The 27268-nt window shown below is 39.6% G+C and overlaps 1 protein-coding gene across 3 annotated transcripts in view; it reads right to left on the bottom strand.

Moving 5' to 3' along the window:
• Nucleotides 1-19569, bottom strand: part of SPATA16 (spermatogenesis associated 16) — a 92290-nt gene extending 72721 nt beyond the window's left edge. For 2 of the 3 annotated variants that reach the window (XM_071752647.1, XM_071752650.1), the window contains exons 1-2: nt 19470-19569; nt 2300-2942 (exon numbers count right to left, since the gene is read on the bottom strand). In XM_071752647.1, coding sequence (XP_071608748.1) covers nt 2300-2878 — 579 coding nt within the window. In that variant the 5' untranslated portion in view covers nt 2879-2942; nt 19470-19569. Of the gene's footprint in view, nt 1-2299; nt 2943-19048; nt 19208-19469 lie in introns of those variants that run through there. The other variant, XM_071752649.1, reaches the window with a different exon arrangement.
• Nucleotides 19570-27268: the final 7699 nt, after the last annotated feature.

The raw sequence follows: 27268 nt of genomic DNA, 5'->3' as shown, positions 1-27268 counted from the left end.
TAACTTCCATTTCCTATTAGGGAGAGGCAAATACTCCTTTCCTCTTAAGAGGTGAGTGGTTTAGTCCCCATCAAGCTCATTTCTAAATACAGGGGGGGCAAAAACCTGAAAGAATGGCACTTTCTAATTTTACTCTCTTATTGCTAAAACATTTATTGTGTTAAAATAAAATGTGCAATGCATTTAGTAGAAAAACATTAAGAGGTTATTTTCTTGTCAGCTGCAAACCTCTAATGCTTTACAAATGCTTTTGAATTAAGTTTGGCAGCACAGTGCTGAAAAAAGTGTGGCTGGACCCCTTTTCAGGATGTCAAGTGTGTGGCTGAAGTGATTGGGGTCAGAGTGGAGATAAAAGACTGGAAAGAGTCCAGGGAGTCCAGTTTACATGTCCTCTATTCTAATCACCAACAATATTTCTGTAAAATGGGATGTCTCTCTCTTTTATTTTTACTTTTTTATTATTTGAGAAGCAGGCAGTGGCCTTTAAATTGTTTACAGCTACTAGGAGTGTTTTTTTTACATCATGTATCATGGAAAAAGTCAAGCCCTCCTCTGCACAGTGAATGTTGGCAGCTGGGTTAATTGTGAGAATATGGGGCATCTTTTAAGGTTTATAAGACAGCTATGCTCTTGGAGATAATGTTTTCAGAACATTCTAATGCTACCTCTCTGAAAGCAGCCTTTGGCTGCAGAGTTGCTCCTATTTAACAGGTTTAACATTACCAAAAATTGAGAGGCTGATGCCACTGTTAAATTTCATTCTGCACACAAGCAAACAGTTTATCATAGTCTGTTCCCAGCAATTGTAATCCAATTTTTGTTATCTTACATTGTTTAAAAAAAAAAAAAAAAAGAGAGAGAGAGCAAAAAAGATACTGCACATCCATCTGATAAAAATGTTTAAATAACTGGTGCTTTTTTGTGATTATGTCGTTTTATAGCAGCATTATGGAAACACGACAGGGTAACTAAAATCTGATTACGTCTAAGTCCTTGCCCATTATGTGATTATTATGAACCATGACTTCTGCTGGGACATTATGAATTACGTGGTCATAATACAAGGGATTTCCAATATAATTAACTGAGATTAGCAGCACTGGAGAAATCTGGGAATAATGATACAACTTTGAAGAATCATTTTTACTGTAAATGCTCCTGGCTCTGGCTTCCAGGAAAAAGGAGGTTGGTGGATGTAACCTGACCCACCTGCTGGGGTTTCCTACACCTCCTTTCTCTTCCCTCTTCCCTTTTGTGAAATTAATTGTAACCTTGCCAGCATGCTAGGAACTCCTCTCTTTTGCTCTTTTCTTCTCATATTATACTGGTAAAACTTAAGGCTGGCTAAGATTTTCAAAAGCCTCAGAGGTCTTTACCTCCTTTTTGGGACCTCAGCCTCAAACTGGAAAGGGCCCTGCTTTTGAAAACAGAAATAGCTACTTATTGAAGAACACCTCTGTTTAAGACAGCTCAAATTTGAGCACTTAAAGGCAGAAAGTCATGAAAATCATGAAGATCACAGCCAAGGTCATCTTATTTCTTTAGTATCTCAGGCAGGCAAGAAGTCTTTGCATAAAAAGACCCAGCTTTAAACTGCTGAAGAGAAAGCTGGCATTTTCAGTTTTTTTGGTTTTTTTTCCCAGAGGGAGTTGTTCACCAGTGGACCTCTCTCCTTCCTCATGCACAGAAAAAAAAAGATTTCTACAGATATCCAGTGGCCATCTTCTAACTTTAAGAGCAAAAAGGGAAACAGCACATGATGGAAAAACTGTACAGGAAAAAAGAGACCAGAACAGACCCTTTCTTTAATCAAAAAACTAAGTATTTTTTCCAGTAGTGGATGGATAGCTGGGGTAGAGTGGGAATTCCTCTGATTACTGAGAATTCGTGGAATCATAGAGTGTTTGGGTTGGAAAGAACTTGAAAGCTCATCCAGTTCCAACCTCCCTGCATGGGCAGGGACACCTCCCCCTAGGCCAGGTTGCTCAAAGCCCCATCCAGCCTGGCCTTGAACACTTCCAGAGGGAAGTCACTGATAAAGCTGGGATATACATACCATTGAAGACTTAGGAAAAATTCCAAAATAACCTTAGATTTTGTTGTTCAGTCTCACGTCCATCTCCTTCTGCGTTTTATTTCTTGCTCTTAATTTTCAGATTTCTCATGAAATTGCATCTCAGGATTTTGGCTAAACCACACACATCCCAGATTTATGCTCCTTGTTCACTTTGATATTATTTAACCAATGACAGCCTTTCATTTACTCTGTTATGGTGATGGGAATACTTGAAACCCATACCTCTTGTGCTGCTGAGAGCTGCTCCACTGCTGCTGCATGGTTGTTCTGCCTGTAGTAAGTGCTGGCTGCCTGGAGGGTCCTCTGAAGCTCTCTGTCCACCTGAGGCAAAGCAAAGTCATCAGCTGTGCTCAAAGAATTTCCTTCTTCCCAACCAGAGCTTCCTCCCTGTGTGCTTGTGGGCTCCACAGGATCAGCAAACTCAAAGGGAATGTCTTCTTCATCAGTGTAGACAAACTCCGTTTCTATGTCCATTATGGTTTTCAGAGAAATATGAGAGAGAGGTGTTGGGAGGGACTGGTTCCCAATATTTAACTTTATTTTGGGTTTTTTTGCACCTAGTTTTATATTGTTTTCTGATTTCTGTTTACAGCTGGCACTGTCTTCAGCATCACTTGGTTTTTCCTTCTTTTTCTCTGCTATTTTTATTTTATCCGTTATATTTTCTTCTTCTCCACCCACAAGGTGGATTTTGACCACCTTGGTTATTTGTGCATCTGGGATATCATTCTGTTTGTTTGCTGTTGAAGCTGACTGACTACTTCTGTTCATTTGCTGAGAGGTTCCATTCTTGCCATCCATGCTTAGGAGAATCCTGGAAGTCACTGTTGCTTTCTGATGCTGTTACTTGTGCAAAGAAAGAGTCCTAGGAGAAGATGTAGAAGAGTTGAGAATACTCAAATGTTGCAGAGTCAAAAAAAGTCATCCTAATGCTTTATCCACTAAGCATATTGTAAGAACTATTAAGAGGCAAAATTCTTCATTAGTTAATACATAGATTGTCAGACTCACTGTCATTATTTTGTCTTCTGTGTGAAATGTTAAGGCATCTTAAGTATTTTTTTGATAGCTCTTGATAACAGGTGTTTGTTTGTAGTGCATCTGTATTCATTTGTTATATTTGCAATGAGAAGATAAAATCTGGCTTTTAATCAGAAGAAAACCAACCCAACCCATGTGACTGACTGACATGTGTTGCATGTAGCTACAGGGTGCCAAAAAATCACTGTGTCCTGATTTTTTTAGAGCTGGTAAGCACAGTGACTCAGGTCAGGGAGAGGTTTTAAAAAATCAGGCAGAGTGGATGTATCCCAGAGGGGCACAAGCTGCAGGTGGGTCCCAGCTTCAGCTGCATTTGAGCCAAATTCCTACCCAGAAAGGATGCAAAGCCATTTCTTACTGAACTATCTGTAAAGGACATGAGTGCTGGAATAAAGCAGCAACACTCCCTCAGTAGTTAACATCCTAATTCTCAGTTCAGGGAACTGCTGGTGGGTTCAAACTTGTACAAGAAGGTGCAGAATCAAGTTCATGAGCCTCCTCTCAACACCCGTCCTCGTGCAATAGGAAAGGTGACTTGATCTGCTTTGTAAACTCCTAATTGTGCTCAGATTCAAAGGAAATGTTCCTTTTCATCCGCCTCTGCTGACTTCAGAGTGAAAAGGTGGATGGCATGGGTAATTTTCTTCTCGGTTTTTCCCGTCAATTATGAAAAGTTTAATTGTAAATAGCTTTAATGATGAGCATCTTTCAGGATGGTTTGTTAAGCAGCAGCACTCACCCTTGAACCTCGTGGTATTGTTCAACAGACCTCCATACGTTTAGCACCAGCTTAATGGGCTTAACTACAGGTACAGATTTTACAAAGGAAAGACAGGGAATAAATGCATTCTGTTCTGCCAGAAAGAGGTTTGAAACAAACTTGTTGAGTTTTAGGGGGGGCCTTTTAGCCTCCACTGCTGCACTCCTAAAAGCTGCCAGAACGTGTCCTGGATGCTGTGGCACAGTGAACCTTCACTGTTGTGACAGTGGGCACTATGCAGTGAGCAGGAACACATAGAAAGTGGCCAAGAGAAGAGTCAAAGGCATTTTAGGACATATGAGAAGCTTATAGTGAATTTTAAAGTAAATAAGGTTTCAAATCTTTGTCATGGCTTTTCCCTCTCCCCTGGCAAAGCCAGATTGTGTCCAGCACCATCACCAGCCCCAAAGCAGGGAACCTGGGGATTTTGACATTTGTTCACAACCTGCAGGCTGAAAACTGTAGCAGAACTGCCTGTGGAGAAACTTATTCCTCCTTCCATGGCTGCAAGAGAAGGAGTGAGAGGTGAGGGGATAATTGTGTGATTTAAGGTAATTTCAGCACTCTTTTTTTCAGCTTTGTGCTGAGCAATCACAACTCCTACTGAGTTCAATGAGGATGGAAAACCACTGGCCCTTCCCAGATAGTGCTCCGCACTTGTCAGAATAGAGCTCAAAGGAATCATATTTATAGCAAGCTATTTTGAATGGCAGCAGTAAAGCAGCTGGAAAAGGCTAATGTACTTGCATCTGGCAGCAATTTTACCTGTTTGTAAGACATTCAATCCCTTTTTAAAACAAACCACAGCACAGCCTAAAGATTGGAAGCTATGTTTTTTTGGAAGCTGCTGGCTTCGGCACCAGTAATTTAGGAAATTATGATTTATCTTCACTCTGCAGTGAAGCAGAGATACTCCAGCCAGCCCCAGGGCCAGCTGAGAGGATGAGCCTGATAATAATCTTGGTGCCATGTCATGCCAAACATAACTGTGATGGGGGACTTGCCATGGACCTCCATGTGGCCACAGTGAGTAGGACTGTACCCTGTTCTGGAGGGGCAAGACATGATTTTCCCATCCTGGTGGGTGGGAGGTCCTATAGAAAATGTGTCTACATCAGATACCTGTTTGCAGGAATCTTCCTCTGACCAGCCACAGAATACTGGGGAACCCTCAGGAAAAATTAATGGACTCTTCTCCTCACCAGAAAGCTCTCAAAGGCAGATCTCTATCTGATGGGAGGTTGATATCAGCATGAATGGGAATTTGACTGGACCTGAGTGTTTGCTGGGAGACTGACTTAAGAAGTGTAAAATAATTTACCATGAAACAAAAAAAAGCAGAGCGTAAACTGTGAAATACAGACCATTAAGTCTTTAATCACTTAGGGCCATTTTTCCAGTGGACCAGCACCTGAAATGAACTTTGCTGTGTGAAGTGGATTTATACTGCTGCTATTGTGTGTTCAGGTATTCAAGCTGATTAACATGACTTTGTTGGTTGTGCATTGGAAGCACATTATAACTCAAGCAGGCTCACTTTAATCACTGCCTCAATAAAAAAACACTTCCAGGGAAAAGCTTTTAGAAAATCATTATCTTTGTCAGTTAAGTATTTTCCTGAGACTTTGGTTAAAATCTCTGGTTTTTATTTTGGAAGCGATTACTGTAAAATGCTTCTAATGAATCACTATGCAGGGGAATATAGACAGACAATTTAGTGCTTTAGTCAGAAGGAAACTACTCTAAATTTGGAGCTCTCAGGAATGCTTTTCCTGATCAGTCATAAGCAAGTTCAGCTTTCTGCATATTTGAGGTTTAATCTTTGCCAAGAGATCTCTGCCCATGGCACTGCCAGCTCAATATTTTGTTGAATCCATCAGTAAGGAAAGCACATTTATTCAAATGGAGAGGCTGATATGAAAAAGATGGAAATGCAAAAGGCAAAACCAAATGATCATCTATCTTAAAATTTTTTAATTTTGTCCGTTGATTTACCAATATATCTAAGGAAACCTTCTTGGGAAGAGTGGCCTGCCTACTATAATGTAAACTTCCTTATGTGCATGATCTTAGGAACCTGATTACTGATGCTTTTTATTCTGCATCTAGTTTGGTTCTACTTGCAACACCTTCTCCTATTATCTCACATCAGATTAGAAAGGAACCTGCTGATAAATCACCCTGGCACTTTAGCTGGCACCTAGTTGTTCAGTTCTTTCCCAGTTCTTTGATGAGCCCTTTTTCTTTTAGAATTTAAACTTTGATTTCAACCTGAAAAGCTTTTGCCCTTACAGTTCTGAAGCATAACCTTTCTAAACTCCAAAGACTGCAATGCTATCTTCCTGAATTTGCATATAACAAGGCAGAACCACTGGGCTACATTCAGTATTGATTAAAGTGGAGTGACATGAGAGAGGAATTTCTTCCAGTGGTTCTTGGAGGGGATTAAGCAGCTTTGAAACCAAATCATTACATTGGCACCACCAGTTCTTTGGGATACAAATTCTGTGGGGCTGCATTTTAGAAAAAGGTCTATTTCCCAATTTCAGTAAAAGCTTTCAGCATCTCTGAACAATAAATCTGTTACAGCATCCTAGCTACTCATTGGCAGAATATGGCTTCTGGTGAAGAACAGCTAGTGTGGTCCAGCTTGCTATATCTCTGCTCTTGGCATCCTGGATCATACCCTTGCATGGTCTGGAGGTCTAGGGGCATAGTACAGCAGCTAGGAAGCTGAAAGGAGACTCAAGAGTTATGTTTCTTTCTCTGAAGTATGTTCCTGAGAGCCAAAGTGGACTCGTGCTCTGATGCTGAACATCTCCCATAAACACCTTGCTAAAACTCAGACTAATTAGGCATTGGAGGTGGAGACAGAAGTAATTTTCCCTACCCTGGTTAGAACTAGTAGGGGTGTCACAGTTTTGCTTTATTTTCACTTCCTCTGTAGCAGAAGTTCCAAGCTGCATCTTTCAGGATGGTCTGGCTGTACTTCACCTGCTGTCCCAGAAGCAACAGTCATTAGCAGCCCATCTGTATTTTGTGCTCTCTGCTGTCAGTGTTCAATGCTGCACTGTTTCTAGATAACATTTTTCAGCCAGAGTGAGACAGCATTGGCAACACACGTTTTGTGTAAAGACATCCCATCTGTCTTTCAGTGAGCCCACTTGTGTACCAGCAGCCCTATGCTTGTGTCAGCCTCATCCCCCCCCCCCCATGGTTAAGTCACCCTGCTAGAAGCTATATATAATGTCAGCTGCCACATTGGTGTAGTACTTAGACAGGGATGGGACTTTTCCAGAAAGTTATAGGAACTGAACTCTTCCATCTCTAAGAGTCTTTTTCTCCCAGGAGGCCATTAGAAATCACAGGGCACTCATCTGCTACAGTTCATTTCGGTGCAAATGTTGTCACAGGCAAAAGTGCATCCAAAACTCTGGAGCAAGTGTAAGGAAACGACACCACTGGTACTTGTACAAGTGTTGCCTTGCTCCTTCAATGTCCTCTAGTACAGCCAGAGAAATACAGTGCTACAACAAAACACATCCAAAGCCCAACAGGTAGGTCATTAGCTGCCCTCCTCTACAATAATTTCCTTTATATTGAATTCCAGAGATCCTGATCCAGCTCTAAGGTGAGGGTGCTCCAGTTTTATCACTTAAAAATGAAGCAAGATTTACCTGTGTTAGATTTCCAGACTTTCTGAATGAGCATGTGCAGTGCCAGCAGCTGTGCTGAGATCTGAACTGGTGATTTTTCCAGCCCATCCTTCAGCTGGATGACTTTTTAAGCACTTCCTTTACTGTTGAATCCCACAAAGGCTCAGACAATCTATTGATGACGAAGGTCAGCACCTTCTTAGCAGCCCATAAAGTGAGTCTCTCACAATCAGGTTTCAGACTTTTTAAGATTCTAGCCATTTCTTTAGGCAATGAAGCAACCTACTTCTCTCATCTTGCTATTTTTATTGTTTGAAAGCCTGAGTCACATCTGATCTTTTTTATTTTTAGTTTTCTTTTTGGGGAAAAAAACCCTTAATGTATCTTTTTTTTTTTTTTTTTCCTCAGTCCTCTTATTTCTTTGTGATAGACATAAGTAATGGCTTATTCAGTGCAAAATCAGAACTCCTTACATTTTTCTTGCTGTGATAAGGGCACATTTGCCATTATTACAGCTGCATTGTCCACGTTGCTGCAGTAAAGGTTTTGTCAGCACTTCCACTCTAAACACTATTTTTACTCACTGTATTTAACCTAGTAATAACAACAACAACAATAATAATAATATAAATTAATAATAAAGCTCAGGGATGAAATCTGGCAAGAATAATTGCATTTTTTCAGGGTAGTTTGCAGGGGTTTAACCAAAGTCTCCTAATTGCTTTTGGAGGCTGAAACACATTAATTGTTTATGTGGTGCAGAATACAAAGAATCACTAATCTCATTAGGCTATAGACATAAGAAAAATATTAAACTGCTTTAATAATTACTGTTCACAGCTCTCACATAGGTAGTTCACTCTGCTGTCTTATGCAAAAACATGAAGCTTAGGATTATTGTTGTTCAAAGTAACACAACTCCAGTTCTTTCTATTGCTTGCAATAGCTTATGGAAGTTAATGAAAGCTGAGGGTAAGTATGACAGACACAGAATGTAGGAAACAAATCCTGGTTAAAATACTCCCTGTGACTACAAGGATAATGTGCAAAAAGAAATGGGGAATGCAATTAAAATAATTGAGAGACATTTTCACAAGGTATGGCAATAATGTGATTGTCATTGCCTTCTTGAGCAGTGCTGAAATGCAGAAAAGAAAAGGAAAAGGAAATCTCTGCCATGTGTCCAAGAATCTAGGAGTCTGTTATGAAACAGTCATTAACTGAGCAAAAAAAGGAAATTAGATAAATTCCCACCAACCTGTGGGTCTGCTGCCTTTCCCTCTTGTATCTTTTCCCTCCTTCCCTCTAAATTTAATCTGCCCTATCTGTCCCATTTGTGTTTCTTGCAGTCAGGGTATAGACAGCCATGGGTTTTGAGAGCTTGCTTGAGTGATTTTAAAAGGCTGCTTCTCCAAGCTGGTCAGTACTGCCCTTCTACTGCATTTGTGTGCAAAGTGACACAGCTTAGGGGAAATAGATTCACAAAAGTACCTGGGGGTTGAGTGAATCCATTTCATTAGGCACTGAGGCAGCCTGGAAATGGATGCCAGGAGCTATGTCAGCCAAGGGAGGGGGGAGAAATAGAGGAGGATAGGCAGAACTGGTGTTTTCTCCATTGAAAGCCCATCATATGTATTTATTTGCAAAGAAATAAATTTATTTGTTAGTAAAGACTGCAGGCTTTGGCACACGGCTGCCAACCTATAATCAGCACTAAGGTAATTTTTTAAGCTTTAAGGCAGCCTTTTAGAATGTTATAGTACTCACTGAAATAGATGAACCAATCTGCAAGACAGCTAAAACAAAGTCCTTAATATTTTCCATTTCTTTGGGGCTTCTTCCCCTCCATGTATTTTTTAGGGTATTATTTTAAAATTTTATATTATTGGTTATTACAGCATAAGTTACTGCTAATAAGTTAACACAAACCCAGGCACCTTGGTTAAATATTTATTGCTATAGAGATACACAAGGATACAAATTCTTTTAATAGAATTAAAGCTCTAAAAGCATAGTAGGCCAACAACTACAAGTTTAAATCAAAAACCAGGAAGGAACCAGAATCTCTCCAGCAGAATACAGAAAAGAAGCATCAGTGATCACAACCTGGAAGAAGGAAAAGGAAGATCCAGTACCTAATGAGGGCTCAGGGTATGGGCTTGGTGTAACTCATGTGAGGAAGGGAAAAATTGAGAGACAAAATGAGGATGCAGATGTTTTGTAGGCACTGAGTAACTGTCTCCTTTTGACTCCCTCCTAGTGAAATACTTCCTCTGGAAGTGTGGGAGAAAAATCCTGAGAGACAAAGAGGCAGAAGGGAAAGTGTCTCAGCTCTGTGGGGTGATCTCATCCCATTAGCACAAAGCCCCACGGTGTCAATCAGGAGAAAAAAGGTCAGCACTGTGTCTGGCTGAGAGGGGAAGCCTGGAAGCCTTCCTCAAATGGATTCAGCAGCTCAGGCCTGTGGGAGCAGAATGCTTCATTTTCATAGCTCCAGGAACACCGAGAGGGAAGAGGGAGACAAAACGCAAATTTTTGAATGGTGAAGTTTTTTACAGCAAGCTCCTGAGAAATGGGGTTGTGAGAACAAATAATTTCTCTGTGTGAGGAACAAGATGTATGTGTGTGCCTAAGGTACAAAGAGAGCAGTGAGGTTAGGGTAATCTAAATGAAAAGGATTGGTCCTGCAACTGAGATGATGTGCTGAAAAAGCTTGTGTTGTTTTTTTTTTGTGGTTTTTTTTTTGGTGGTACTGCAATATTTCCTAATTCTGTTGGGAAGACAAGAAAGCAATTTTTGAAGAGATTACAAAGCGAATGTCCAAGTGTCCTACTTGCTCTCGTTCTGAAGGAGATGAAGAACTATTGATTTTCTGAAAAGATTGCTTTGAAATGGTGGGAGCTGAGTAGTTCTAAAGAGCGAGTGCAGAGGGGCAGAGTTTGGTTTAGGAGGGCTGCCACAGCCTCTGCTGGGGGCTTGATTAGATCTGCCAACATGCTATTAAGAGGTCTGCATCTCAGAGCTGCTCTGGGCAGCCCTGCCTCCAGGATGAGGCAGGAATTCAATGAGAGTACAAAGAGTTCTCTTGCACTTCAAAAAATAATCACATTCCTATTGGACTTGGCTGAAGGAAAACCCAAACCTGCAGGAGACATTAGCAGACCTATAATGACTTCCAGTACCTATTGTGTGGTACACAGAACAGAACAGCCATCAAGGGCAAAGAAGGTGCCTGACACCAAGATCAAATATGTAGCAAGAGAGATGTGGCTGAGGATAGAGATCCTTTTCTTGCTCTATGGATACCAAGCAAGCAGGTTACCATGATCAAAACCAACTCTAACTGCTGGACATCACCCCAGGAGGGATGTCCCCTTGCTGTCCCCTCAGTTCTGCTCTGTAACTCATGTTAATCAAAAAGAGATGTGGCAGATGAGAGCTACCTGTTGATGATTCTGTTCACCAAATGCAAAACCCCACTCCTGCTTCTTGTCATGTTTTATTTGTTAAATGTTAGCTGCAGTTCCAAGGGCCTTTTGAACAAAGACAGTTTTGGTTGTAATCATTTCAGTTACACCAATCATGTTACTAGGGTGAGGCTGGGGTGTGCAGAAACTTGGCAGATCAGTGCTAGAGCTTTGCAAGTGACCGGTTTTATAGGACACACAGCAAAAAAATCTAATATTCTAGTAATAACACAAATAACTTCCCAAATCAAAGTCAGCTGAAGTGAGGAACAGGGAGAAGCAGCAGCAATCAGTAATCAGAGCTCTGAGAAACTAGAAGTATTAAAAAGGCCATTGTATCAAGATGCAAAAATTAACTTCAGTGGACCAAGAGGCCATCTTCCTTCTGAATGTCCTATATTGATCCACTTACACATAGGGGGAGTCTCTCTAGATAGGTATCATTAACTGGAATTCTTTTTCCTAATCTTTTATTATGGCTTTTATTTCTTTGGTGGTGGTGTTCTTTATGACTGTTGTATCTGATTTTCAATGTAAGAGCAATAAATGGAAGCAAAAGTGTAAATACAATAGAGAGGGAAAGAAACAGACAGAGGATGCTGGCAGGACCCTGAACTTGTGGTAATAAGGCTGCTCTTGAGCAGGGGTCCCTGGAGACCGTGGCCTAAGTGAAAAGTGGGAAATCTTCAAGAACTACTTCAGATCTTTCATTAGTATAAATTAACACTGATCTGTCCCAAACATTTTAGCAAGTTTGGAAAGATGGAAGCTGGTGATCCTTTTGACCATAAACATGTCCCTGTGATCAGAAACTGATATTTGCAAACACCAAGCAAACAAAACACCTCTGTACATCAGCAAACAAACCAGTTCTCTTCTGCCAAGTTTGCTACCAAGGTTTTGTGACCCCAAAAGTACAATTTGTTTTGGAGCTTCTTCTCAAGTGACCCCTAAAGGCAGGATTGAAATTCTTCTGCTTGGGTTATGAAGGTTAACAGAGAGGCACTGATGGTAGGCACTGAAACATTCATGGATATGAAATAATATGCACATGGATAACCTGAGATTTTTTCCATGAAAAGAAATGCAGAATTACTGGTTCCTAATTCTTTTAAACTTTCAGAGCTGTTTCTAGACTTGGGTATCCCTGCAGTGAGTGATGGTTAAACAGGATGTTTATAAAAAACCCAGACCCAACAAGGTGAAGAGGTTAGTTTCCAAACCAACATTTACTTGCCACAAGCTATCTTAACAACTCCTGTTCACTGCAGGGAAGGGCTAACCTGAAATCTCAGGCTGGCTTTCCTGAGGAGAGATATATACAGCAGTGAAAACACCAGGGTGCCCAGGAGAATAAAGAGGGAACAATTTTGGGATGGCAATAAGACCTGGTGAACTACCCAAGGCATCATCAGCAGGGACTAATCTGGCTTGGAGTCTGCTTGATTAAAAATAAGAGACAATAATTTTCTTATGGCTCCATAATTCAATTGAATAACTTGTTTTGTTATCTAATCCTACTTTGTCATCCAGAGTGATCTGTATGTTGAAAGCCCTGTTCAGGCACAAACTAATTAATTTTCATGGCAGGGCCAGTCCTGTGAAGTGCTTCCTTCTACAGCAGAAGAGAATTTGAGGAAGCTCAATAACTCACAGGGTGAGGCTGAATTTCCCATTAGATAAGTAATTAAATATTATGAGTCCCACTGGGAGGCAGAGATGGTGAGCAGAGGTATTAAATGAGTGAGCCAGGGCTGTGCCTCGGTCCCTCCTTGGCTCCTGATTCAGAGCCCAGTGGTGGCAGCTGTCATTGTCCCCTCCTCTAGACTCCAGCAGTACTGTTACCTTATATTCGTGGTTTATCTCCAAAGGATTTAATCTCAGGTACAGTATTTCTGCAATAGTACTAGACAGAATGAGGCAAAATTCAGGGGTTAGAATACCTGACAAAGCATCTGGGTAGTTTATCTGTCCACCTCCTGATTTTACTGGCTGCTCTAGCAATTATTCATTAGCTTATTTTATTTCTCACAGTGTGGAATAATGAACTTTAAATATTCCTATGTTAAAAAAAAAAAAGAAAAAGCCTGGGAGGAAGGAAAAAGGGAAAACTTCTATGACACCAGGTGAAGGACATGAGAGTAATTTGAGGATTATATTAATTAAAAAGATATTTTAATACTTTCCAAAGTCATCATTACAAACCTAGAAAATTTTGAGTTTCTGGAGGGTTTTTTTAACCCGTGTATCACAACTGTACATTTCACTGTTAATTGCTTTGCAATTTGACATGCAATGATTTAATGGTGGCAGCTGAAGCAAAGCCACAACTGAGAGCTGAAGCACACACAGATGAGAGCTCCTGACAGGCAGAGCTTCAATTCAGCAACTTTGTTCAGGCAAAAGAGCTGCAATATAAAAGTTATCAGGAAAGAAAAGGTTGTGAAAAAGGACTGGCTGAAATAGCTCAGATTAACATTCAAAGCAGTTCTTTGACAGCTTTAAGTTTCTTAGTACAGCTTCTGATTTTAATTTCTTTTGGCTCCTTGTCTTCATTTTTCAGTGAAGAAATTGCTTTTTGTGCAATTATTTCAGTATCTGGGAATGTTTATTACTTCTGCTGCATTATTTTTGTCAATATGAGTATTACCCTTGAAGTGTTAAAAGAACAGTAGGGAATATTTTTTCCTTCTGTTGATGAACAGAAAGTTCCATGAGACAAGTTTTCTAGGTACAAATTTCCCACTCAGGATGTGCAAGTGGTCTTTGACACATTTACATGCAGTGACCCAAGTCTGTAAGAGGGGACAACCAAGGGAAAATCCAAGTGATGGCTGTGAGATGCTGCAAAACCAAGAAACTCCTCATCTAGCAGTGGATTCTAACATGTTTTTGTTCATTTTATTAAATTTTATCTTGTTTTTTGCTTTTATTTCCTATAAACTGAACTGGGAATGGAGCCAGCACTGTCACAGACTTATGCTGATTCTGTAACTCATGCTTTTGTAACCTTTAAGTTCTAATACTCTAATGTTTTACTTTATGACCTTCCTGAGAAAATCTTGCAGAGCTCCAATGGATGTAACATATTGCAACCTGAATATTAACTTGTAATAATGTGGCTGAGCATGTTACATAAGTTGAAATATAACTATATATTCCTTTTTCATCTGGTTGATTTTTCCAGGAGTTAGTTACTTACACTGTTTGGCGTGGCTGCTCCTGGAATCCAAACATTTGCCATTAGTAGAGATTTTCTGAAGTGTTCTCTTTACTCAGAAATTTTTATTTAAAGAGGAGCAGGGGCTTCCAGTTGGTTTTGTGCCCTGAGTACAGGTCATTTTTGGCCAGTAACCCAATCTATTGATTAAACAGGCTACCAAATATTCAAATTTGGGAGGTGAATGTGATGGTGTTTTGCTTCCTTGTATTATTGGAAATTTCCCTGGGAACTTTCTCCTGAATGTCTTACAAGGTGGCTATAAGAGATTGAGTGATGTGACTTATTCATGCTGCTTTTAAGTGTAAAGCTTTGTTTTAAAATTATTGAAAATAATTTTTACCTACTATCAAACTGTCCATGAAAGAATCAAGAAGAAGCAAATTGTCAGTTATCTTCCCCAGGCTTAGGGTATGGAAATGGGGTGAGGATGGTGGCAAATCCCTTTGGGATTAGCACAGGCTGGGACTTTGCAGGGCCCAACACTGCTGCAATTCATTCCTGCCACCCTCTGTATGCCAAGAAAAAGGAATCATAAAGGTGGGAGCTGGTCTTGTGCCTTTTACATTTTGAGGTGGCAGCTCACAAGTTCATCAGCTCCTGCCCAGAGCCATAAGTGAGTTTCTAAGGCCAAACCCAAGAAGATACTCTGGAGTATACCAAACTGGGAAGTGTTTTCCCTTCTTTTTGATGTTGTGCTTTCCTCTTGACTGTTACTGTCTTATTGTTGACCAATCCTGAGCTGTTCATTTGGTAAAACCAGCATTTGCTGCTCTGAGAGTGACTCTGGTTTGCAGAAGACAGAAATTCCCAGCTTTTTCATTTGTGAGGCTAAGGGAAGGCATTAAAGCTTTAACCCTCAGTTATTCTCAGCAAGGCACCATTTCAGAGGATTCTGGAATTAAGCTAATAAATAAATAGGACAAAAAAAAAAAACAAAAAAAACCCAAAAAAACCACAACAGAAAGCTAAAGGCAGAGGCTTTGAGCAGGGCCTGCTTTGTATCTTGGCTTCTCTGAATTCTTTCTGCAGCTGCTCTTGCAGCTGCATTATTTTCAACATCAATCTGAGTGATGCTCTGTAATAGCCTCGTTACAGAGGGACTAAAGAGCTAACAGGAGCCTAAAATTTCAGACTGCTTCTAAAATTTACATTCGGAAATACCATACTTAAGCTATTTTTCAATGTTTGAATTTCAATGGGCACAAAAAGTGTTGATTTGTATTTTGTTTTTCAACTGGTAGTTAGTACATTGAGCTGGTATTTCTTGTGGTCATGGTCCTGCAAACACACACATGCTGGATCTTATACATTTAGAGGAGCAAGTAGTCTTGCAGAGTTGCATAACATTAAACATGCAAATAAGCAGTTACAGAGCTGGGGCTTCTATTTATAATGAGTTAATGTGGAATGCAGCAAAACATTTTATATTTTTTTTATTTTTTTCTGCATATTCCTTCAAAACAGCAATGATATGTGGAGTTTTCCTCCTTGCTGGCCTGACTTAGCATTTCAATCAGTTGGGGTAAAAACCCAGAAACCAATGCAAACCCAATTTAAGGACTCACTTCTACCTGTATCTAGAAGTTGCCTGTGAAAGTTTGCCTGTGGTCAAATTGAAATACTATTTAACTGTGTTTAACACAGTATTTCATCTATATTCCCTAAATAATTTTGCAAGCTTAGGTAGGGATATTCTGGCAATACCACAGATTTGTCCATATATAACTGATGACCTTTTAAGGCACCACAAAGAGAACGTATCTAACAAAATTTATTGGTTTTAATGTAATGCATTATGGTATTGTAATTCCTGAAAACAGTGCAAGTCCAGGATGAGCAGCATGGCCACCTTGAAATACAACAGACAGCATCTTATTTAGCAGGCTGCTTACAGCTCAGCTTCTAGAATGTGTGCAATTAGATGACACTCTCAGTGTTACTTTAAAATAATTTCTCAAGCCCACCTGGTTGCAGGAAAAAGCTTGAAAATGTAACTCAAGCATGATATGAAGGTTCCGGAAATAGAAGGAAAGAAATCAAAGAATGCATTTATTTAAAAAATACCATTTTTATCTAGTTTGTTCCTGCTTTACTGCCTGAGGATATTTATTGTTTAAGGTTAGCAATACTGCATGACAAGGGGAGGTTTTTATTGGTTAGGAACTGGAATAGGAGCAACTTTTTTTTGGTTTTTTTTCATTCTATTTATATTTCACATACATCTTTCTGGTAAGTGTGGGCAGACCATGTGATTGCTGTATCTCATGGAGCTAATAAGACTTCACTTCAGTCCTGCATCAACTTACTAATATTTGTGAAACCCAAAGGAATTAGGATGATGAACATCCTATAAATAGATAAATGCATCTCCATTCATTAGCCCAGGAAAGCTCTGTTTTGTTTCAAGAAGTGATTACTGAAAACGCTTGACCATGTATTTTATCAGCAAACAAGATGACATTAAGTGGCAATATGTTAAAATTAGTTGCCTTCCATTCTTTCAACCTTACTGGAAAAAAGTTACATTTGCTTTTCAGATTGTATTTCCCCCAGTATAAAACAGACGCATTTGGATAAATAGATTTGGAACATGATATTAAATTAAATGAAGACAAGGAAACGTAATGAAATAAAACCCAAATATTTGAAAAAAAAAAATTATTTTCACAGGCCTGGAGTGGAAATCTAATGTTCCCTCTCTATTTTATACCAGTATGAGTATGGCAGGTATTCTATCATCTTGCAAAGTACCACCTGAATTGCACTTCTGATCTGAAAAATAATAGGTGTCCATTCATGGAGAACTAATTTCAAAATCCAGTTTAATGTATTAAATATGTACACCTAGCACATTGTTTGTGCTTAGTACATTTATTGCTATTATTACAGTAAAATTAAATGGTGCCACTGGAGATCAAGTTCCTCTTACACTTGTACATGTTTATTGCAAAAGATGTTTTTAAACAGATCAAACAGAGAAAAGTATCCCCTGTGGTAAAATGGGATATGGAAGGAGACACAGAAATAAATCCCACTCAGAGACAAATAGGAGACCCATCCACATGACCCAGGTAGATCATATTCTCACTTTCAGGGTTCCTGCCTTTTTTTTTTTTTTTTTTTTTTCCTTCTCTAAGTCTGAAATGGAACTGAGCCAGCCCAGCACAACGTAGACCACTGAGTACAAGCAGAGGTTTCTTCCCACCCTGGACCAGAGGAGAAAATATTCATGCTCATCAGGACCTGAGCTTCACTGATGTACTCAATAAAAAGAGAAGTGCTGAAACAGGCTTGAAGCACTGCAAGGGATCAACAAACCTTTCAGAATAGAGGAGAAAATTGCATAAACCTCATAGAAAACAGCCCCATCCCAGTGCCAAGCTGCCTTCTTGGGTACCAGAGACTAAAGAATTCCTTGTCCAGACAGAGACAAGGGAATAAAACCACAAAGCTAAATCAGCACAATTAGTCATGTAACTAAGGTGTAAAATCACAAGACAGAACAAATGTGTGGCAAACTGCTAAAAAAAAAAAAAAAAAAAAAGTGTTATTTTGCAGATAAATGAATAAATTTACATTCTAGCCAAGCTGCCTTTTTTTTTTTAATTTTTTTTTTCAGTAGCTCCAGCCCTACTGCTTCCTCTGCATATTTGCTTCCCCAGGTGCAACTTATCTGAATTTCCCTACTTTAGCTATTCAAAGTGAAACCTCCATGAGTGAATCACTGCATCCTGTCCTCACTTGCTGATCTGCTGCACAGAAGTGCTGAACAGAGCAAAACAACTGGGGGGGGGGGGGGAAGTGCAGCAGGGCTTAAAGCAACAAAAGGGGGGGAGAAATAAAATTTAAATGCCTAGGGATCCAAAAAGAGGGGAGAAGCACTGAAGATCTGCAGAGGGAGGAGAGAAATAAAGGAAGATGATAAGAGTATGAATCAGGTATTGGGATGATGGGTAGAACTAATGAAACCAAGTTTCCTGGGTCCTCACAGCTGGGATCTCTGGTGTCTAAGGGTGTTCAAGCTCTGACTGAAGCTTTCCCTGTGGTTGGAGTATTCATAGTGTCTCTTGTGTGTGTTTTTCTAATGTCTGCTTAGGGAGTTGTTGATGATGCAGTTATTTGGAGATAGGATCCAGGGAGATCAAGATAAACAATAATTAAGCCTTTTTCCTCAAAAAAAAACCCACAACCAAAAAATAATGCTGTAGTCAGAATGAAATGGGATCTGAAGGAAGATGTAAAATGGAAGCAAAAGGGAATTAAAAAGGAGAGGGCCCTTTGCCACGTAAATCTGCAAGGCTGATTTGGTTTAAACTTAAAAGAGTAATGTGAAAGGGAAAAAAAATGGCTTTAGAGAGACTGAAGAGGGTCTGAGACCACTGCCAAAAAAGCTCCATGTTTCCAGATGAGCTTCATGAATGGAGAAGACAGATGTGAAGAGGCTGGTTTTAGGTAACAGAAAGAAACAAGGTATTTTAAGTAGGCAGGAGAGGAGATGATTGGAAGAAACCCAATGCAGTCTCTATGAAGTGCTGAGGTTGGACTGTAAATTTGGGTGGGGTGAAGAAAATTAAAATCTACTCCCTTGTTAGTCCCCATGCCATTAAGAGTCGAGATGACATCTGTGATGTCCAGGAGTCCTCTCTTCCCTTAGAGGGTTACCCCCAGTGGTCAAGCACCAAAGGTATAGACAACTCAGGAAAAAATTAATTTTTAATTAATAACCTGCTTTTTCTCAAGGGGAACAGTCCAGATGTGATAACCTGGGCATCCTCTAGATGCCTTTCTGTGCACAGCATAGTGACAGGCACCTTGCTCACTTACCTGATGGGTCTCCAGCTGCTGTTGGCAGCTGGGTGCCAGGTGGAATGCTCAAAAAACAACATTCCAGTTGTCCTTGGATACACCACAGCCTGGTGTCCCACACTGCCCTGTTGCTGCTGTCCCCATCATCCCTGCATTCTCACCACTCCATGTTTCCCTATCTCCCTGGTGTTCCCCATACCCTCACCACCCAATCGTTTTGTCCCTGTCACCCTGTGCCCTCTCTCTATCCCCACTGCATGCTGTCCCCTGCATCCCCATCTTTCCCACTGTTACCTCTGTCAAACTACAGCCAGATCAGGAAAAGCAAATTATTAACACCCTTCTTCTCCTCAAAGGGAAACATTCCAGATGGGATAACCCAGGCCATACCTAAACCCTTTCTGTGGACACAACAGGCACAGGCAGCTTTCTCACTCACCTGCCAGGTCTCTGGTGCTGTTGGCAGCTGGGTGCCAGGTGGAATCCTCAAAAGACAACATTCTAGGTGTCCTTAGAAACCTCACAGCCTGGTGTCCCACACCACCCCATGTTCTCACCACCCTGTGCTGTTCCCTACAACCCTGGTGCTCTCTTTGTTGCCACCACCTATTGTCCCCTGTGTCCCCAGCATCTCCACATGCCCAACACTCCTCATCCCTGGCCACCACCCTCTCTGCCACCACTCCTCTACCTGCATGTTGAGTCCCCAGGCTTGGTCATGGCTCAGTGCCTGGAAACAGTGGCAAAACTGTGCTGTAAAAGCAAAGCAGTGTCATGAAAATGGAAATCCCAGGCCAAGCAGCAATACCAGGGTGACAGCTCTACATGGGGTAGCAAATATGAAGTTTATTGGGTTGATATTACTGTTCTGAACTACCTAGTTGCCAATCGAGATCTGAACTTTCTTTAAAAATCATTTGTCTCAATGTGCATCTTAATATAACAGAAACTTAAAAAAGAAGCAAGAATTACCAAGGGTGAAGCAGGATTCTTATAGACATTGTCAGGTTGCTCAAGTCCCCTGATTTGTGTTAAAAAAAAAAAAAAAAAAAAAAAAAAAAAAATAAAGTGCTAGTGCAGATAGATCACTCAGGAGATGTATTCAAAGTTTCTAGTCCAAACAGCATAATTTTTAAGGCTAAGCATTCCCTATGCAGCAATATTTGAACCAAATGCTTTTTATGGATGCGATTAGTTCTTACAGTTGTGTGATTATGCACATGGGATCTGATTCACAGGATTGCTTCTTTCTTCCTTGACAATGAGTAGATGTAAGAAAAAAAAAGCCTAAAAAGGTTTCTGCTGGTTAAAAATATTCATGAAAAGTAAAACTTCAGGTTTAGAAAAGCCACATAAGGAGAAAAAAATGGAGTTTCCAAATTTTTAAATTTCTGCTATGCAAAGAGTAGTAGTGTTTAGGGCTCATAAAATAGATTAAGAGTCCAGTGTTTGGCTGTATATCAATAGGTCTTCTAGGCAGAAGAAAAGTCTTGCTGACTACATCAAGGATTCCTTACTAGTAACAGACCTTAAAAAAACCCCAAAACTAAAAAGCAGACCTACCTGAAAAATGTTTGTCAGGTATTTTTGAGTGGAGGTTGCTTTTTTCTTTACTAGAAATATGCACCCCCAGAAAATATCTTTCTTTGGCTGAAAAATAAACAAGAAAATAAAGCAGTTGTGTTTGCTTAAAATGTGACTGATCTGAGAAGCAGATTGTATTGGTCTCTATGATACATGGTACAAGCAGAGACTTGAAATAAATAAAACACAAGGACCTGAAGAGTTGAGACCATTCCTATCGTGAGACCTTGAAACAAAATTCTCAAATCCAAATGCTTCATTTTTCATTTCCTTAATATCTTGTCTTACATACTTCCATGGAAAAAGTTTTTTATAGTTCTAAGGTGACTACCTGGCTCTTCCACCTTTGAAGAGACACAACACAGCATTCATGTGCTCAGATAAATTGCAGTAGACCATGGGAGAAATGTGTTCTGGGAACTTCAAAAATGTACAAGGGGTGTCACAGATGTTTCCTCCCAATCTATGTAGGGTATGGTATGGTATGTTATATATTTATGCTATAGTATGGTGTGATATTGTTATACCATATGTGGTATGTTCTATAAATAAAAACTTCACTTTTTTATTTATAACTGGGCATTTCTCTTTGCTAACTGGGCTAGCTTTTGGTTTGGTGATTTCCATGCAGGCATCTGGTGGGTCTGTGTGGTGGTGAGGTTGGAGCTAGGGAGTCCCCCCAGGGCTGGACCAAGGCTGAGCCCATCAGAGATGATGGACCTGGGATGTGTTGGCATGTTAGTCTAAAAATCAGGATAAGGCAGGAGGGAGGAGACAATGAGGATAATCACACTTGGACCAGTGCTGGGGAATGAGAAGCCCAAGGAAAAACAGTAGCTTCTGTCTCTGCAGCTGCTTAAGAAATAATGATAAAAAAGACCAGCAGACTGTTGGAAGAATTTAGTTCCTAATGCTGCCTGGCTCCTACTCCTCCCCTCCCTGCTATTTTTAAAGAAATTACTTTTAATATTACCTAGACATTAATGTTTGAGATTGGGTACTACTCATGCTCTATAACTGCTTTTCATAAATGTTTTAATGGGTCCAGGCCCAATTCCACAGAGGTCAATTAGAAGATTCCAAATAAATCCTTCATTCCCTTACTTGCATTAGCATGAAGATTGTGAGAGGGCTGACATTGGCCTGTACTTTTATCTCAAAATAATCCAAAAGAAGATTTTCCTATGGGGAGAACTATTGCTACATAATTGGTGGGTGGTACTTAAAGGGATGTTGCCCAGGCAAAAACACTTATCTTTAATTTAGGGCCCAATTTTCAGGCATGTTGAACACAATTCTACCTGAAGTTAAATACAGGCTTTGATAGTCAATACCTCTAAAAACCAGAACCATGATTTTAATGGGTGTCATTTTGTTTCAGGCTGGTTTTGTTCAGAATGGGGATTAAAGTAGTTTGAGAGTACATGAGATCTGTTATTTCTGCACAAATTTCAGCAAAACAAAGTGATACATTATAATAAAATATATTCTGTTTTATTTATATCTTAACTTCATGCCTGTATCTGAAATGGACCTCAACTGTTTAGGTAACTAAAGCATCTTTCTTCATAAAAAAAAAATTGGTCTGGTATGCCATTAAAAAAATTGTAAAATTCTGAATTTTTTGTTTGTTTGTTTGTTCATATTATGGATGGGTAACTGGGTAAATACTACTATGTTTTGGTACAGAAAACTGAGTTAAAATTTCTCCTGTGTTTCTGAACTGTGGAATGGTCTGGAGCAAATAATTTACTGAATTATTTTTACTGAATTTACTGAAGGCCCTAGGCCTTTGTGCTGTAAATGCCTGAGTCTCTGAACCCCAAAAGTCTAGCTTTAATCATAGCTGCTTTGAGAATACTCCTTTAGTCTTCTTCAGATGCAATTTTTATAAGTACTTTCTGGCATTACATTAACTGCAGAGACACACATTTGTCTTAAGAAATCTGAAAGGATTTCTGGTGTTTGAAACCAAGCTTGAAATTGTGCTGAAAACACAGTTCTCCCAGAGACTTTTCAGCTGAATTAACTCCAATACAATCAAGCTGTGGCATGTGGGACAAGAAACATCTGGTGCTAACCTTGGCTGATCTTGCTGTAGATTGCATTCATGAGTCTGAGTGGTTTTCTGGACATATTGATGTAGCCATTCTGCACTTTTTTCAATTTATGTACTCGTGATAGCTTTGGCCATCTTGACAGCAAACCCCAGCATGCTCAGGTCAAGGACTCTGGAATGGTTAAATTTCAGTGAGAAATTACTTGTGGGCTCATTATATGTTTATTGTCTAAGGCTTCTTGTAATAGGAAATCTGTTTTGTGCATTAGCAGTGTACATCATTAGCTTTGTATATTCCAACTGGAACTATTAGAAACACATCTTCAGCAATTCAACAAAAGAAATAAGAAATCAAGCTGTGCCAGTCTTTTCATTGTCTTCCAGTTATATTATTTGTTTATGCATATATTTACTGAACAAATGTAATGGCTAAATAGCTTCAAGATAATTCTAGTTTTTTAATTTAAAGAGAAAATCATCACTCTGTGAAGCTGAACCGACCATACAGCACTGGGGAAAAAAAAATAAAAATCCACATCTGCCCAATGCATAGCTACATATATATATGTATATATATTTTTTTTTTTAGCTGCCCTGTGTATCTGGTATCCCCCTGCAATCTGGCAGTGCCAGATTTGTCCACTCTGATGAGAAGGATGGGAAAAATGGTGGGCAAAAGAAAGCCAAGCTGCTGTGATGTTGATGTCTTCTGAGTGCCAAAATAATTCTGGTATTCTAAATTTTAGAAACGTGGCTCTCAGACCCCAGAGCAGAATGGGTTCACTGAGTGTGTGGTTTGACAGCTGACCTGCTACACTAATTTTTCTTCCTGGACACAAAAGCTGGGGTTCTGCAGAGCCACCAGTTTGGATGGAATTGGCTGTAAAAGACTTGAACAAATATTACTGTCTGTTTGCAATAGGTGGCACTCATCATGTTCTTTGAGCTTTCCAGAGGCAATTAGAAGGGAGTGGTCTGTGGAGGGGAAGGGAGTGGAATGTTTTCTGCTAAAGAATTCTTTTTTCTTACATCTTCAGGTCTTAAACTTCTGTATACCAGATTTATGATGCTCTCCTATTGTATTTATTGTAAATTATAAGAGTTTTTCTTAGTTGCAGGTAGCTACAGGGTTTTAAGAATCTGTAGACTGAATTACTGTTTAAATAAGGAAAAAAAACAGTCCATAAAATCCTTTTGACCTTCACTGTATCCACAAATACAGCAAACTTGTTTTACATTACATTTTAGAGAAGCTCAGGGCGTATACATTTTAAATTATGCAGTCAGTCCAGGAGAAAAACTGGTTTTCCCTTCACATCAGATACATCCAGGCATGTATTAAGCATCTTCTGAACCTATAAAGAAACATTTCTATTATACTTAATAAATGTGGGCCTGATTCTCTTCTTTCACTGCTGTAATTTCACTGACCACCTGCATCATACCTGTGAATATGATAAATCCAGCACTTTTGTTGATCACAGTATGTAGCCTAGAAATGAGGGGGAGACTTAAAATTCTGATGGCAGTTGCATTAAATTGTGGTCCAAAACTGAAAGTTAACATTCTAAAAAATGTCTATTATAAATAGTTTATGAAGAACATTTTTTCTCTTTCAGCTACTGCTATTCAAGACTTCATTTGGTTTGTGATAGTCAACATATAAATCCCAAATATGGTGTTAATGTTTCCCTGGGGATTTTATGTATTTATGTATCTGCATCCTGCTTTCTTGAGCTGTATTTGAAAACTATTTCACAATACAATGAGGTCCTAATTTTTACAGCCAATCAAGGCTGTGACTTTCATGTAATCAACTCTCTGCTTGGATGGCAGAAGAAAGCAATGCTCTATGAAAAATTAAGTTGTATTTATTTTTTAATATAGTACTCAGTATATTAGGCATATGAATCACATAAACCAGAATCTAATTAAATTATCAGTCCCCACAGCAAGTCCTGTATCTTCTACAAATACATCTGAAACTGTATTAATCACATCCCTACTTATGAATTCCCCAAGCTAAAGCTTTTGATGTTGCCTGCTAAATTCTTAACAGAAATTAAGAAAATCCCAATACTAACAGGGCAGCAGAAACCACTGCTTTTTCAGTGATAAATTCTGACACGTGAAGTTGTCAGACTTGAAATAGTGAAGTCCTGTTTGACTACCAAGAGATATTTGCAAGCAAGGGAGGCTTTTCTGCTCTGACTGGGCTCGTGTCTGGCACAAAACTGTGCAGCAACAGGGAACAAACTAATTAAAAACCCATCCAGATTTTTCTGTGTATGTCAGCCTGCATCTTTCCCCTAGGCCAGCGGGACTCAGTGTTAAAAAGGTGTGTTTGGGAACTGAAGAGCTTCTTCTCCAGCCTCATTAATCACAGCTGGAGGTGTAACAGGTATCTCACACCACCTCATCCAGGCTGCTGTCTAGCAGAGGAGGTGCAGACTGTCTCCTGACCTGCTGCTCTCAGCTGGCAGACAGCATCTCCACTTGGACTTTCCTTCTGGACCTTACCCATCATCCAGGAGAATTTAATGCAGTCAAACCTGCATTATGTCAAACCTGGTACCCTTCTGGTACCATCCCAGTTAAGCCTAACTGGAGAGGAAAAGTGTCTTCTGAAGCAACTGTTGTTTTTCTCCTGATACACCTCACAGCAAAGTACAACAGCTTTCCAATGTGGTCTAAATCTACTGTTCAGCTTTGGAATTTGTTTCCCTTTGCAGTGTTGAGCCCATGTCAGGAGAGGACAGCTGCAGGAGAAAAGAAATTCTTCATGTGTTTCAAATTCTTGAAGTCATTCCCTTGTTAAACAGATCCAGGTTCTGTACATAAAGTACATTACACTCACAGATATAACCTGAAGAGAAAAGCTAGTGAGTAACAGCAGCAAATATCTCTCAGATAGATATGTCAATAAATGATGCTGAAATTCAGTATCCCATGGACACACCCAAAAGAAACTTCACTTTTTAAAATTCAACATGTAAGTGTACTTTGTCTTGTGAACAGAAATTACATAAAGACTTGGAGTGTTCTTCCCTCCTTCCATTCATCTTAATATAAGAAAAATTAAGTTGCTATTCAAGAAACTACCTGCTTTGAGAGGGCATTTGCAGTTCTCAGGGTACTGTGTACCTGAACACACAGGTTCTGAGCAGCTCACAAATACAGTGGGAGATAAAGTGATACAAATGATAACCTGAAGGCCAAGCTGATTAAAGTTATGCTCAAGTTCTGATAAATGATGCTGGCATACTGAATTACTTGTGCTTCTCTAAGACATAGAAACCAGTTGTAGTCCTGCCTGTACTGGTAACTGGATCATGATCATTTGAACACACCTTCAAAGAGCCTTGTTTTGCTGCAAAGATAGTTTGGGTTGTAATTCAAGGGCTGCTCCAACTAATGTTATGTCTGCTGGCAAAACTTTGACTATGAGCATGCTGCTGCTGTTAATTTGATGGTTTCTCAGAGGTTGTGAACTACAGCTGAACTTACTATTACTCATCAGTGGCTAACTCAACCACTTGACAACAAATAGACTAACTCCATCCGAGTGCATTTCAGGCATTTCCTTTGTGTATGCAGAAAGGACAGGCAAATTATCTCAAAATTAAATGTGTAGAATGACCCATTTCATTGCAGCTTAAATAACTATGGAACATAGCTTTGGGAGATCCCAGATCCATGGAAAAATAGATTACCTGCAAGGGTGTAATAATGCTGCAGGGTGGGGTGTTTTTCATAAGGCAGCCTAATTCAAGAGAAGTGAGTGCAGCTGACTTGTGTTCTCTCTGGAGTATAATGGAGCCTCATCTGCCTCTGGTCACACAAAAAGTCTGTGATGGGGCATGAAAGTAGCTTAGTCCCTCTGTAGCATAGTAACCAATGAAAAGGGGAAACCAGCAAAACAATAGAGCAGAGAAAGCAAGTAGAGAAAAAAGAAACTTCCTCCCTAGTTAGCTCCTCACTTTGTATTTTTATGTCATCTGTGTTTTGAAGTCCTGGGAAAATTTTTTTCCTCATAGCATAATTATCTTCAACACAAAATAATCTGATATCCTGCTTAAATGTAATTTTAGAAGGTTTTTGTGCACCACATTCATATCTAGCAATTGTTGGAATGATGACTTTATCAGCTGCCAATATTTGCTCATTCAATAGGCGACAGAAAGGAGTCTTAGCTCAGAGTTTTTAAAAATATTTTCTATGGAAGTTAATGCCTGAAATACATGAAACAAAGTTTCGTATAATTAATATAGTAAAAGTCTCAGTCACCAAAAGGAAATTGCAGGATGTGGGTGTCATGCAGCTACCTGTTGCCTAGCAATGTTGCATACGTGTGGCACAAGATTGATGGATATCACCCACTCAGATCGCTGGCTTCAGACCTTCACCACTGAGTTGTCAGATGGAAAAACTGCCAAGAATCAGAGAGAGAAATAACAGATGGGAGGAGAACTATCACAGAGTAACTTGGTCTCAGTGTCCAGCACTGTACTACCCCAAAAAAAGGGGATGTTAAATCTCATTGAGTCTGTTTTTCCAGAGGTCTGTGTCGGTATCTATGTGTATATAATATACAT

Source organism: Heliangelus exortis, chromosome 9 (assembly GCF_036169615.1).
Source record: "Heliangelus exortis chromosome 9, bHelExo1.hap1, whole genome shotgun sequence".
Lineage (NCBI taxonomy): Eukaryota > Metazoa > Chordata > Aves > Apodiformes > Trochilidae > Heliangelus > Heliangelus exortis.
The sequence above is the reverse complement of the archived record's forward strand: the minus strand, read 5'-3'. Positions and strand labels throughout refer to the sequence as shown.